The sequence below is a fragment of the Trachurus trachurus genome (genome assembly GCF_905171665.1).
Source record: "Trachurus trachurus genome assembly, chromosome: 18".
In the NCBI taxonomy this organism is placed as follows: domain Eukaryota; kingdom Metazoa; phylum Chordata; class Actinopteri; order Carangiformes; family Carangidae; genus Trachurus; species Trachurus trachurus.
This window is the reverse complement of record NC_139909.1, coordinates 5,325,117-5,340,316: the sequence shown is the minus strand read 5'-3', so window position 1 is coordinate 5,340,316 and position 15,200 is coordinate 5,325,117. Positions and strand designations below refer to the sequence as shown.

General features: G+C 39.4%; 1 protein-coding gene across 1 annotated transcript; it reads left to right on the top strand.

Moving 5' to 3' along the window:
• Positions 1–747: 747 nt before the first annotated feature.
• On the top strand, positions 748–12,097 carry LOC311001569 (nephronectin; the record flags this gene model as incomplete). The annotated part of the gene is made up of 14 exons (XM_083992653.1): positions 748–875; positions 1,902–2,002; positions 3,220–3,312; positions 4,366–4,485; positions 4,826–4,945; positions 6,367–6,504; positions 6,599–6,673; positions 7,534–7,595; positions 7,671–8,280; positions 8,427–8,510; positions 9,190–9,288; positions 9,377–9,566; positions 11,814–11,898; positions 12,011–12,097. Exons 1-14 carry the CDS (start codon positions 799–801, stop codon positions 12,095–12,097), a joined length of 1,941 nt encoding a protein of 646 aa, XP_083848779.1. The 5' UTR covers positions 748–798.
• Between the last annotated feature and the right edge of the window lie 3,103 nt (positions 12,098–15,200).

Below are 15,200 nucleotides of genomic sequence, written 5' to 3'. Positions count from 1 at the left end.
TGTAGAGATGTTTTACAGTCAAGGTGTCAGAGAGGAATGTCAGGTACAAGTGTAGCGGAAACACACACACACACAGGTAGGTTACAGGTTGTTAGCTTCACGTGTTTGTTAATTTTTTCTGACAAATGAGCTCCACGTGTTTACAGTCAACATGAATGAATGAAGACACGCGACACGCACGCAACGCCGACGTCCCATGTGTGTTTACGTTAGTGTGAAGATGAAAAAGAAACATTTCGTCTTTGTTTAAATCTCACAACAAACTTCCTCCCCCTCCCTCCCTCCTGTCTCCCTCTCCTCTCCTCCCTCTCTCCTCTCTTTCTCTCTGTCTCACACACGTTTAGAACTCTCTGAACGTTCGAACGCGCTCGGACGTTCGATGGAACTCAGACTTCAATCAGAACGGAGAATTAAAACGTTCTATTTTTACGTTTCAACTGTTTGTTGATTTTTCGCGCGTTTTACAAGTCCGATAAAGACAGTTTGATGGACATTTACCGAATTTACATCAAAGGAGAAACATTTACCGGCCGTTTACACCTCAAACTAATTTAATTAGACGTTTCCAACATTTTAAATCCACTGTTCTATTTTTACATTTTACTTGTTATTTGCTTTTGGACGGCGTTTTTTCTTTTCTTTTCTTTTCTTTATCACGTTTGTGCCGGTACCGGTTGGTGCTGTCCTGTGCTGAGATGTGGGTTCAGTCCGGTGGACATTAGACCGGACCGGACCGGGACCGGAGTGGCTCGTGCTCAGTCATTTCCCGGGTAAAAAGAAAAAGAAAAAAGGAGGAGGATGCTGATCCGGATCAGCCTGGTCCTGCTGTCCTGGTTCTGTCTGAGGAGCCGGGCTCAGATCCTGGATTATGAGAGGTCAGGAAATAATCTCTGTTATAATTAATATATATATGAATGAAGGTTTATTGATTTTAACTCTGAACTGTGTCTGAGTATGATTGAATGATGTGATTGTTTTGTTTTTTCAAACAAGGTTTTTGTTCATTTAGACAACAAATGCTGAGTTTTTCATTGATATTTTATGAAGTGTTTCAGGGAGATTCTGTAGAATTAGTTGTTTTGTTTTTTTCAAACAAGATTTTTATTCATTTGACTACAAATGCTGAGTTTTTCATATGTTATAAATCTTTTTAAGGTAGGCTAATTATCATGTCAGTCATTATTTTATGTTCACAGAACCGTTACACCCATGGAAATATCCTTTATAATTATCACCTACAGAGTCTCTGATGTTGTTGATGTTGTCTTTTGATGTTGTCTTTTATCTGTTCTGTCCTCTTCACTGCTGCTCTAGTTTGAGTTTGGACTCATTAACCTCAGAGGAAAAACTGCTGCACACGTTTTCTATACTAGTGAATAAAGTGGATCAGAGTTTCTACAGAGGGCAGATAAAAGGGAGGGAGTTAATTCACACGTTCATTTCTGTTCTGAAACTGAAAGTGAAATGAGTTCATGGACAGGAAGAGAAGTTAATGTGGGTTAAACATAAAGAGAAGAAATAATGATTCACAAAAAAAAAAAACACAACCCAGAGCTGTGGTGCAGAGAAAGTATGTGGGGGGAGTGTTGCCGTGGCTATAACTCATGTTGAGACAGGCCGATGGAAACAGGAGATGTCAAGAACGTATAGACACTGAACCGGTCTGAACCGGTCCAGACGACACACACACACACACACACACACACACACACACACACACACACACACACACACACAGCACTCTGCTTCCTCTGGTCTGGCTGCTCACATCAGGAAAATGTGAATATTACACCTGTGCAACTGTGTGTGTGTGTGTGTGTGTGTGTGTGTGTGTGTGTGTGTGTGTGTGTGTGTGTGTGTGTGTGTGTGTGTGTGTGTGTGTGTGTGTGTGTGTGTTGTAGCTGGGCCGACCAGACGGTGTTGTCTACCGGTCTCTGTCGCTATGGGAACAGCGTGGAGTGTTGCTGGGGCTGGAGACGGACGGATGCAGGACGATGTCGACGTGAGGAAACACAAACACAAAGACACACACATAGAGATGACGTATACAACTATGTCCTTACACTATGATAATAACTTTATTTATATAGCACCTTTAAAACACAAGGTTACAAAGTGCTTCATAAAACAACATAAAAGAGACAAGTCACAAATACCATAAAACCATGAGAGATGATGACACAGCAACACAAGGCATCTTTATTTATATAGCGCATTTCATACCAAGGCAACAATAACAATTACATTTTATTTGAATAGGGACAGCGCATATTAATGAACATTAGTATATTTAAAAAAATACTGCAGTATTAGTGACGTGAAATATATAGCCAAGCGGCTAATTTTCGTCCGTAGTCCCTAATAAATAAATAAAATACAACAGTACACCACAAGGAATAAAAACAATACAATAAATACAATACAAATGGCTAAAAACATAAAAAATGCACTACACAAACAAGAAAGACAAGACAATAAATAAAATATTGGACACGGTACTCGGACAGGACAAGACAATAGTGGCAACTCAATGTGCTTTACATAAAGAAACAACATTTAAAAAGAGCAGCATAAAAACAAACTTTTTTTAAATGAAAAAAAATGTAAACATTAAACATAAGAGTTAAAAGCGAGAGCAAAGAAGAATAAAAAAGTAGAGAGAGAAAAGAAAATAGAAAAAGTACAAGAACCCAACAGTCCAGGAGGACTCGAATCAAAATGCAGGATGCTGTTAATTAGATAAAAGAAATAAAAGGGGGAGAGACATTATATAAAAAAAGATAAAATGAGATACAATAAGATAAGAAAGATGGGATAAAAGAGTTAAAACAGAAGAAGATGTAAAGTCAAACTAAGAGCATCAGAGTCAAACTGAGAGATACAACAGATGATGAAAGAAGAGGATGACATCACATAAAAAACAAGTCTTTAAAAGTTGGTTTTAAGAAGTGAATAATAAACATATTATATTATAATCAATATAAATACTTAACTCTGCTACTGGAAGGTGATAGTTTAATATAAATATAAATATAAAAGCTGTTATTCATGGTGTAATTACACAGTGGGAAGTTGTAAAGTTTGACGGCCACAGACTTCCTGTGGTGCGACCGACCGCTGCCTAATGTATATAAACAACCTGTGTGTGTGTGTGTGTGTGTGTGTGTGTGTGTGTGTGTGTGTGTGTGTGTGTGTGTGTGTGTGTGTGTGTGTGTGTAGCCGACTGTCAGCAGGGCTGTAAACACGGAGAGTGTGTCGGACCAGACAGATGCAAATGTCACCCGGGGTTCAGCGGCAAGGCCTGTAACCAAGGTAACCATATACGTCTCTTTGTGTGTGTGTTACGGACGTTTGATTTCCCATCATGCCTCTGACCAACAGAAGTGAGAGACACATTCCTGTCGAGCTCATCTGAAGCCGCCGCGGAGGCATGTTGTTCCTGAACACCTCAAAACACACACACACACACACACACACACACACTTACACACACAAACTGCTGCTTCTAAACTTAGACCAACACACACACACACTAGTGAACTCCACCCACACACACACACACACACACACACACACACACACACACACACACAGACCTACACACACTGTCAATCTGCTGATTAGAGGCTGCATTATGACTCATATCCTGACACATAAAACAACATCTGGCTTCAAACTGAGGCTTCACACACACACACACACACACACACACACACACACACACACACACACACGGTCTGTAATATAACACCACACACACACACACACACACACACACACACACTGCAAAAACTCAAAATCTTACCAAGAATATTTGTCTTATTTTTAGTTAAAATAAATCTCAATATACTCATCACAGTAAAAAGTAGCTTGTTTTTAGACACTTTTTACTCCTTTCAAGCAGATTTTCACTTGAAATAATAAAGTACAAAAAACTTGCTTTCAATGGCAGATTTTTCTACTTATTTCAAGTGAAAATGTGTTTGAAACAAGTGAAAATGATCTAAAAACAAGTTCATTTTTAATGTGATGAGTCTTATTTTAAGTGGAAAGAGATTAGTTTTTACTAGAAATGAGACAAATATTCCTGGAAAGATTTTGATTTTTTGCAGTGTGTGCAGAGTCTGTAATATAACACCACACACAAACACAAACACAAACACACACACACACAAGCTTAAACTGCTGTGTGTGTCTGAGAGGCTGCAGGTCAAAGGTTAATCCCTCAGGTTGACACACGGACGAGTGAAAACAGGGAGAAGACGCAGCTTCAGTTTAATGTTTGATTACCTGACCTCTGCCCTTTCTGTGTGTGTGTTTGTGTGTGTCTTTGTGTGTGTGTGTTTCTCTGTGTGTGTGTGTCAGACCTGAACGAGTGCGGCCTGAAGCCTCGGCCCTGTAAGCATCGCTGCATGAACACGCCGGGCAGCTACAAGTGTTACTGCGCGGACGGCTACGCGCTGCAGCCGGACGGCAGCTGCAGGAGTGAGTAACACTGTTGTCAACGCTGTCGGTTGTCGATAAAGATTTACAGGTTTGAACGTCTGATTCAGTTAGTTGTTGTTTTTCTTAGATTGTCAATAAAGATTTACAGGTTTGAACGCCTGATTCAGTTAGTTGTTGTTGTTTTTTTTAGATTGTTAATAAAGATTTACAGGTTTGAAAGTCAGTTAGTTGTTGTTTTTCTTAGATTGTTAATAAAGATTTACAGGTTTGAACGTCTGATTCAGTTAGTCGTTGTTTTTCTTAGATTGTTAATAAAGATTTACAGGTTTGAATGTTGTTTTAATAAAATGTGTGTGTGTGTGTGTGTGTTTGGTTGTAGATGCTCGGACCTGTTACCATGCCAACTGTCAGTACGGCTGTGAGGTTTCCAAGGGGACGGTCCGGTGCACCTGTCCGTCGCCAGGGTTACGGCTCGGACCAGACAGACGCACCTGTGTCGGTCGGTCTCTCTCTCTTCTCTTTCTCTTTCTACCTCTTTTCTCAATTTCAATTTCAATTTGCTTTATTGGCATGACTGTGATGTTTCTCTCTTTCTCTCTTCTCCCTCTTCTCTTTCTCTCCCTCTTCTCTTTCCCCCCCTCTTCTCTTTCTCTTCCTCTTCTCTTTCTCTCCCTCCCTCTTTCCTTTCTCCCTCTTCTCTTTCTCTCCCCCTCTTCTCTTTCTCTCCCTCTCCTCTTTCTCTTTCTCCCTCCTCTTTCTCCCTCTCCTCTTTCTCTCCCTCTTCTCTTTCTCTCTCTCTCTCTCTCTTCTCTTTCTCTCCCTCTCTTTCTCTTTCTCCCTCTTCTCTTTCTCTCCCTCCTCTCTTCCCCCTTTTCCCTCTTCTCTTTCTCCCTCTTCTCTTTATCTTTTCTCTCTCTTCTCTTTCTCTCCCTCTTCTCTTTCTCCCTCTCCTCTTTCTCTCCCTCTTCTCTTTCTCTTTCTCCCTCTTCTCTTTCTCTCTCTCTCTCCCTCTTCTCTTTCTCTCCCCATCTTCTCTTTCTCTCTCTCTCTCCCTCTTCTCTTTCTCTCCCCCTCTTCTCTCTTTCTCCCTTCTCTTTCTCCCCCTCTTCTCTTTCTCTCCCTCTTCTCTTTCTCTTCTCTTTCTCCCTCTCCTCTTTATCTCCCTCTTCTCTTTCTCCCCTCTCCACTTTCTCTCCCTACTCTCTTCTCTCTCTCTCTCTCTCTCTCTCTCTCTCCCTCTTCTCTTTCTCCCTTTTCTCTTTCTCTCCCTCTTCTCTTTCTCTCCCTTTTCTCTTTCTCTCCCTTTTCTCTTTCTCTCCCTCTTCTCTTTCTCTTTCTCCCTCTTCTCTTTCTCTCCCCATCTTCTCTTTCTCTCTCTCTCTCCCTCTTCTCTTTCTCTCCCCATCTTCTCTTTCTCTCTCTCTCTCCCTCTTCTCTTTCTCTCCCCCTCTTCTCTCTTTCTCCCTTCTCTTTCTCCCCCTCTTCTCTTTCTCTCCCTCTTCTCTTTCTCTTCTCTTTCTCCCTCTCCTCTTTATCTCCCTCTTCTCTTTCTCCCCTCTCCACTTTCTCTCCCTACTCTCTTCTCTCTCTCTCTCTCTCTCTCTCCCTCTTCTCTTTCTCCCTTTTCTCTTTCTCTCCCTCTTCTCTTTCTCTCCCTTTTCTCTTTCTCTCCCTTTTCTCTTTCTCTCCCTCTTCTCTTTCTCTTTCTCTCTCTACTCTCCCTCTTTTCTCCTCTTTCTCTCCCTCTTCTCTTTCTCTCTCTTCTCTCCCTCTTTCTCTCCTCTTTCTCTCCCTCTTCTCTTTCTCTCCTCTTTCTCTCCCTCTTCTCGTTCTCTTTCTCCCTCTTCTCTTTCTCCCCCTCTACCTCTTCTCTCTCTCTCTCACCCCCCCTCTTCTCTCTCTCCCTCTCTCTCTCCACAGACATCGATGAGTGTGTGTCGAGCGGCGGAGGTGTGTGTCCTCGCCGCAGGAAGTGTGTGAACACGTTCGGGAGCTTCGTGTGTAAATGTCACTTCGGCTTCAGACTCACGTACATCAACGGACGCTACATGTGCATCGGTGAGGAGGAGGAGAGGAGAGATGCTGCCGATGATCCAATATCTGATCGATAACCGATCGATCGACTGATAATGTGTCATTGTTCTGTCGATAGATAAAGACCCGAGGACGTTCTGCTCCCTCAACCCGTCCTCTCCGAAGTGCAGGTGTAAACACGGCAGCTGTAAAGGTAACAACACACCTCATAGTAATGTAATGATATAATACAGTATAATATAGCATAGCATAGCATAACGTAGCATATCATAACATAGCAACGCATAGCATACCATAACATAGCAAAGCATAGCATAACGTAGCATAACAGCAAAGCATAACATGACATAGCATAGCATAACGTTACATAACATAGCAAAGAAAAGCATAACATGACATAGCAAAGCATAGCATAACGTAGCATATCATATAGCAAAGCATAGTGTAGCATAACATGACATAGCATAACGTAGCATATCATAGCAAAGCAAAGCATACCATAACATAGCAAAGTATAGCGTAGCATAACATAATATAGCCTAACATAGCAAAGCATAACATGACATAGCATAGCATAACGTAGCATAACATAACATAGCAAAGAAAAGCATAACAAGAAAGCAAAGCATAGCATAACGTAGCATATCATAGCATATCATAACATAGCAAAGCATAACATAACATAGCAAAGCACAACATAGCATATCATAATGTAGCATAGCAATAACATAGCATAACATAGCAAAGCATAGCATAACGTAGCATAACATAGTCAAGCATAACATGACATAGCATAACACAGCATACCATATGGCATAGCATGACATAGCATAACAGTAGGTAGTAGTGGCTAGAATTTAGTAGCTAGCTTATTATGCTAATAATGCTAGTTTCATAGACCTTAGTGGTGGACATTAGCTAGCTAGCTAGAAGTCACAGTGAGATTGATTGATTGATTGATTGATTGATTGATTGATTGATTGATTGATTGATTGATTGATTGATTGATAGATGTGAGTTTATCTCCTGAATTTGTGTCTTGTTTTCTCTCAGCTGTTCCCAAAGTCACTTTGGAGCCACCAAGACCAAGAACTACAACTCCCATCACCACCACTGCTACTACACCTCCTCCTCCTCCTCCTCCTACTACTACTACTACTATTACTACAACTATAACTACTACATCTCAGCCTGTTACCACAACAACTGCCCCACCTACTTCTACAGCTGCTACAACCACACCTACACCTACTACAACTACAACTACTCCCGCTCCTGCCACCACTACTACTACTATGGCGACAACTTCTCCTACTATAGCAACTACTACGACTGTTCCTACTACTACAACCACTACTGTTCCTCCTACTACTCCTGCTCCTACCACCACCACTACTACGCCTACTACTATAGCAACTACTACAACCACTCCTACTACTACTACTACTCCCACTACAACCACTACTATTCCTCCTACTACTCCTGCTCCTACTACCACCACCACTACTATAGCAACTACTACCACTCCAACTCCAACTACTACAACTACTCCTACTACTACCACTCCAACTACTACTCTTCCTACAACTATCATGACCACTATTACTACCACTACTACACCTGTCATTACTACGACTTCTCCTACCACTACTACTCCAAGTACAACACCTGCTGCTACTCCAACGACAACAACACCACCTACCACGGTTGCCCTGACAACCACGACACTACCGCCCACGACCACGGTGAACAACAGGATCAACAAGGACGTGACTCAGAAACAGAGAGGAGACGTGCACAGTGAGGACGCACACACACACACACACACACACACACACACACACACACACACACACACACACACACACACACAATAGATCTGTAACGATTATTCAATTAGTAGATTATTGATTAATTGATCGACAAACTGTGTGTGTGTGTTTCAGTCCCTCGACTTCCCACTCAGAACCACGTGTGGGAGTTTGACATCGAGTTGGGAAACACGGCCGACGACGCCAGAGACGATCCAGGTCAGTGTGTGTGTGTGTGTTGACTGTTCAGGGCCGGATCTACTAAGGGTTTGTGCGTACAAAAACGTGTGCAAACTTGATTGCACGCGCAAACACATCCTGAAGCTGATTTACTAACCGGGCGCACTGAGGATTGCGTCTCTCAAACGGGCAAAATTGCACGTACAATCCATTTAGCGTGTTTGCCTTAATGAATATGCAAATATGGGCGTTTCTGCCAGAACGCACAAATTATTGGGAGGAGTAGATGCAAATAGATTTCAGTAGCGCACGCAACGTGATTCACCAAACCTGATTGCGGTGGAAGTTTTTGCGTCTTTATTTAGCACGTTTGAAAGGCAAATCTTACTGTAACTGGCACAGCTTTGCCACAAATGGTTGTGGATACCGAATTACCTTCCAGGGCAAAAGCTCTTATATCTCTAAATAATATAATCTCTATAATCTCCCACGTTTCTTCTGCAAAACCCTCATTTAAATACTGTGGTTTGCGCGTGTTTTCACGTGTGTTAGTCTTAGTAGATCACCTGTTTTGCGTGCGCTAACCAAACACACAAAATTTTACTAGGAGCACGCAATTTAGCGCCCCTTATCTGGGATCTTAGTAGATCCGGCCCTCAATGTGTTATTATTTATTTATTTATTTATTTATTTATTAATGTGTGTGTGTGTGTTGCAGAGGCCGGCGTGCTCCACTGCACCTTCGATCACGGAGTGTGTGATTGGCTGTCGGACAGAGACGGAGACCTTCACTGGGAAACATCTCTGAGCTCTTCAGGTGTTGTGATGTCATCGATCGATCTGATCTGATCAATAATCAATAATCAGTGTTGATTGATAACGTTTGGATGAATTTTCCCCTGAAGGTGGACGCTACCTGTCCGTCCCGGAGCTGAAGGCGGGACAGAGGAGCGTCCGCGGCGCCCGATTGGCCGTCCAGATCGTGCCGCCCTGGAGTCGCCGTGGCGACGTGTGCTTCTCCTTCTCCCATTGGCTGACGGGGCACCAGGTGGGCGTGATGCAGCTGTTCACCAGGAAGAAGGGACGGGACCAGAGGTAGTGGAGCGCCGCCGCCGCAGCATCTTTAGTTTAGTTTCATTTCGTAGAGTTGAGTTTAGTTTAGTTTAGTTTAGTTTCATAGAGTTTAGTTGAGTTTCATAGAGTTTGGTTTAGTAGAGTTTAGTTTAGTTTAGTTTAGTTAGTTTAGTAGAGTTTAGTTTAGTTTAGTTTAGTAGAGTTTAGTTTAGTTTAGTTTAGTAAGTTTAGTTTAGTAGAGTTTAGTTTAGTAGAGTTTAGTTTAGTTAGTTTAGTAGAGTTTAGTTTAGTGAGTTTAGTTTAGTAGAGTTTAGTTTAGTGAGTTTAGTTTCGTAGAGTTTAGTTTAGTGAGTTTAGTTTAGTAGAGTTTAGTTTAGTTTAGTTTAGTTTAGTAGAGTTTAGTTTAGTTTAGTTAGTTTAGTAGAGTTTAGTTTAGTAGAGTTTAGTTTAGTAGAGTTTAGTTTAGTAGAGTTTAGTTTAGTTTAGTTAGTTTAGTAGAGTTTAGTTTAGTAGAGTTTAGTTTAGTTTAGTTTAGTTAGTTTAGTAGAGTTTAGTTTAGTAGAGTTTAGTTTAGTGAGTTTAGTTTCGTAGAGTTTAGTCTAGTTTAGTAAGTTTAGTTTAGTTTAGTGAGTATAGTTTCGTAGAGTTTAGTCTAGTTTAGTTTAGTTTAGTTTAGTAAGTTTAGTTTAGTAGAGTTTAGTTTAGTAGAGTTTAGTTTAGTAGAGTTTAGTTTAGTAGAGTTTAGTTTCGTAGAGTTTAGTCTAGTTTAGTTTAGTTTAGTAAGTTTAGTTTAGTAGAGTTTAGTTTAGTTTAGTTTAGTGAGTTTAGTTTAGTAGAGTTTAGTTTAGTTTAGTTTAGTTTAGTAAGTTTAGTTTAGTAGAGTTTAGTTTAGTAGAGTTTAGTTTAGTAGAGTTTAGTTTCGTAGAGTTTAGTCTAGTTTAGTTTAGTTTAGTGAGTTTAGTTTAGTAGAGTTTAGTTTAGTAGAGTTTAGTTTAGTAGAGTTTAGTTTAGTAGAGTTTAGTTTCGTAGAGTTTAGTCTAGTTTAGTTTAGTTTAGTTTAGTGAGTTTAGTTTAGTAGAGTTTAGTTTAGTTTAGTTTAGTTTAGTAAGTTTAGTTTAGTAGAGTTTAGTTTAGTAGAGTTTAGTTTCGTAGAGTTTAGTCTAGTTTAGTTTAGTTTAGTTTAGTGAGTTTAGTTTAGTAGAGTTTAGTTTAGTAGAGTTTAGTTTAGTTTAGTTTAGTTTAGTAAGTTTAGTTTAGTAAGTTTAGTTTAGTAGAGTTTAGTTTAGTAGAGTTTAGTTTAGTAGAGTTTAGTTTCGTAGAGTTTAGTCTAGTTTAGTTTAGTGAGTTTAGTTTAGTAGAGTTTAGTTTAGTTTAGTTTAGTTTAGTAAGTTTAGTTTAGTAGAGTTTAGTTTAGTAAGTTTAGTTTAGTAGAGTTTAGTTTCGTAGAGTTTAGTCTAGTTTAGTTTAGTTTAGTAAGTTTAGTTTAGTAGAGTTTAGTTTAGTTTAGTTAGTTTAGTTAGTTTAGTAGAGTTTAGTTTAGTAGAGTTTAGTTTAGTAGAGTTTAGTTTAGTTTAGTTAGTTTAGTTAGTTTAGTAGAGTTTAGTTTAGTGAGTTTAGTTTCGTAGAGTTTAGTCTAGTTTAGTTTAGTTTAGTTTAGTAAGTTTAGTTTAGTAGAGTTTAGTTTAGTAGAGTTTAGTTTAGTTTAGTTAGTTTAGTAGAGTTTAGTTTAGTGAGTTTAGTTTAGTTTAGTTTAGTTTAGTAAGTTTAGTTTAGTAGAGTTTAGTTTAGTAGAGTTTAGTTTCGTAGAGTTTAGTTTAGTAGAGTTTAGTTTAGTTTAGTTAGTTTAGTAGAGTTTAGTTTCGTAGAGTTTAGTTTAGTAGAGTTTAGTTTAGTTTAGTTTAGTTAGTTTAGTAGAGTTTAGTTTCGTAGAGTTTAGTTTAGTAGAGTTTAGTTTCGTAGAGTTTAGTAGAGTTTAGTTTCGTAGAGTTTAGTTTAGTAGAGTTTATTTTAGTTGAGTTGAGTTGAGTTGAGTTTAGTAGAGTTTAGTTTAGTTTAGTTTAGTTGAGTTTGGTTTGGTTTAGTAGAGTTTAGTTTAGTTTAGTTTAGTTTAGTAGAGTTTAGTTTAGTTAGTTTAGTTTAGTTTAGTTACACTATCAGTTACACTATTAACTGTGTCACATATTTTCATTCCTATTTCTAAATTCTCCATCGTTAAAGTAAAAAAAAACAAAAAACTCACTAATCCTGCCTCCTGATTGGCCGTTGCAGGTACAGCCCCGCCCTCTGGAGCAGGACGGGGGGACACGGGTGGAGACACACGCAGGTTACCTTGACGACGCACTCTCTGGACAGGGTGAGACACACACACACACACACACACATGTTGTTTTGTGTGAGCGTCTGTGTCGTCGTGGTGATGACCTGTGTGTGTGTGTGTGTGTGTGTGTGTGTGTGTGTGTGTGTAGGTGGTGTTGAAGGCCGAGCGGCGGCGCGGACGGCGAGGACAGATCGCCGTTGACGACGTCACGCTGCGACAGGGCGCGTGTCGATGACATCACGGGCTCCCTCCACACTTTAAACTAAAAGAGTGAAGGGTGAAGGACGATTACCCATAAACCCTTGGGAGCCGCGTGTCGACTCGTCATAAACTGACAGGTGATAAACACACGGGGGCGAGGTGGGGCCGGGGGCGACCGCCGACCCCGTGACCTTTGACCCCCCAGAGAGCGTCCGCCAGCAGACGAACGAGTCGAACGCTCACAAACTGAACTTTGAACCTTTTTTTTTTTTTTTTTTTTTTACTAAAAACTTTGACTTTGTGACGTCAGCGACTCGTTGTGATGTCACTTGTCAGAAGCAGTGACATCACCGTGATGTCATCAGGACTGAACTGCAGCCGGAGGACAACGACGACTTCTTCTTCTACTGTCATAAACAAGTGAGAGTCAGAGTAATCAATATTAATTACCTTTTTTGGTAACACTTTACTTGACGTCTATCTCTAAAACGCATTATAATCATACTTATAATGAGTTATAATGCAGTTATAGCGCTGAATAACTATAGTTATAAACACTCATAATGCTTTATAACAATAATCATAACACACTATAAAGCATTTTATCATGACTTATAAGGTCAGGTATTATAATACATTATAATTGTTAGTAACTCGCTGACAATGCCCACATCGATAATGCATTATAAATATAGTTATAATGTGTTATAATTGGCTTCTAGACATGTATAACTATCATTACAAACACCTATAAATTACCATAAGGATTTATAACAAAAAGTATAACATATCAGAACATTTTATAATGGCTTATAAGGTCAAGTATTATAATAGTTATAATTGCTCTATGATGCGTTATGCTTTTTATTATAAAGCCTTATGGTAATTTATGAGTGTTTATAATGATAGTTATACACGTCTAAAAGCCAATTATAACTATATTTATAATGCATTATCGATGTGGGCATTGTCAGCGAGTTACTAACAATTATAACGTATTATAATACCTGACCTTATAAGTCAAGATAAAATGCTTTATAGTGTGTTATGATTATTGTTATAAAGCAGTATGATCATTTATGAGTGTTTATAACTATAGTTATACAGTGCTATAACTGCATTATAACTCATAAGTATGATTATAATGCATTATAGAGATAGGCGTCAAGTAAAGTGTTACCCCCTTTTTTTTTTATTACTTGTCTGTAAATATCTGATGGAAAAGTTCCTGTATCTATCATTTGTATTGATAAACTTATTGATTAATTTAAACAAAACCACTGAGCCTCTTCATTCATTTGCTCCTGTTATTTACAACAGAGACGATCGACAGGTTTAATTAGTTATTTAATGAGATTTTATGTTTTTTATCTTATTGATTGATCAGAAAGTCTCTTTAATTAGAAGATAAAAGCGTAATGACGGAAATGACTCAGACATTTGATCAGTTATTAAAATCATTGAACTAATTGAAGTTTGATAACTGATAAGGATATTAAACATGTCTTTTCTCTCTGATGTGTTTGAATGTGACGTTATTTACAGAACATGTTTTACGCTGCTTATCTGCTAAAGAGCAAGATCAATAACAGTGATGAATAAATTAAGTTTCTTTGTTAATCAACAGTTATTTTGATAATTGATTAATCAGTCCAGGCAATCTAGCTCATTTTGATCCCAAAATTAGAACTAATTGTAGTTTTTTTCACCATACATCATTTCTATGAGGTGTCCAGAACAACATACTAAAAGTCCTAAGAAATCCTAATATATGTGTAGCCGATGTCATATCTGGCCCTCTGTGTTGTGTTTCTCACGGCCTGCCCTGGGTGGGGTTGGATCCCACGACCTCCCGCACCGGAGGCGACGATGCTAACCTCTTCGCCAAGAGGTTGACAACCACTTGGCGAATTGGTTAGCACGTCCTTTATGGGTGGAGTGAGTGCACATCCGTTATTATGTTTAATTCTCATCAATCCAATATTGATTTACTGTATATATACAGTCTATGGTGCCAATAAGGGCAGACAACAATACAACCCAATGGGGCTATTTTCCATATTCAGATTCATTTTCAAAGACACTTGTCATACAAAAAATGTTACTTGTCCTGTAAAGTTTCATTGTGATAGGAGAAAAGGAAACAAATAAGCCTATCCGGGTGTATTTTGGGCATATTTGATTAGTGTATGGCTCATTTGCATATTCAGATTCAATTTCAAAGAAACTTGTAATACAAAAAATGTTACATTTCATGAATATGTTCATTGTGTAAAGTGTCATTGTGATAGCAGTAAAGGAAAAAAACAGCCCCATTGGGGTGTATGGCTGTCTGGCCTTATTGGCACCATAGACTTTATATAGAGTAAATCAATCTTGGATTGATGAGAATTAAACATATTTCCCCAACTAGGATTTCTTAGGACTTTTAGTATGTTGTTCTGGACACCTCAAAGAAATGATGTATGGTGAAAAACATTCTGTTACAATTAGTCTGTCGGAAAACGCTATTTTGCCTGGATGTATAATTGTTTCAAGCAGAAAATGAGCCGACTGTCACAAAAACTGAACATTAGTGTATTTTTTTAACCATATTTTTATATTTTTCTGGACGAAAGGAACAAGAATCAATAATTGATGACGATCATACAGTATTAATTGATCGTCTTCGACTGCCTTCGCTCCACCTCAGTAATCAACCTTTGACTTGAGCTGCAGAGAGGAGGAGGAGGAGGAGGAAGGAGTGAAGCGTCTGGTGATTTGTGTGTTTAACATCTGTTTCAGAGGAGACACACACACATATACACACACACACACACACACACTCTGGTGGGCGAAGCCGTCAGCGATCGTTGGTACTTGAACTCGGCAGATTCCTCAGTTTACAGACACAACATGAACATGAACCAGTGAAACCTGTGATTTGGCTTCCTGTTCCCGTGTGTGTGTGTGTGTGTGTGTGTGCGTGTGTGTGTGTGTGTGTGTGTGTGTGTGTGTGTGTGTGTGTGTGTGCGTGTGTGTGTGTGTGTGCGTGTGTGTTTACAGCTGCTCGTTAACCCTGTAATTACCACAATAACCTCCCAACTCTCTCCTCACTCACTCACTCAGCTATCAACTCTTCTGCCTCCTGCTGGTCG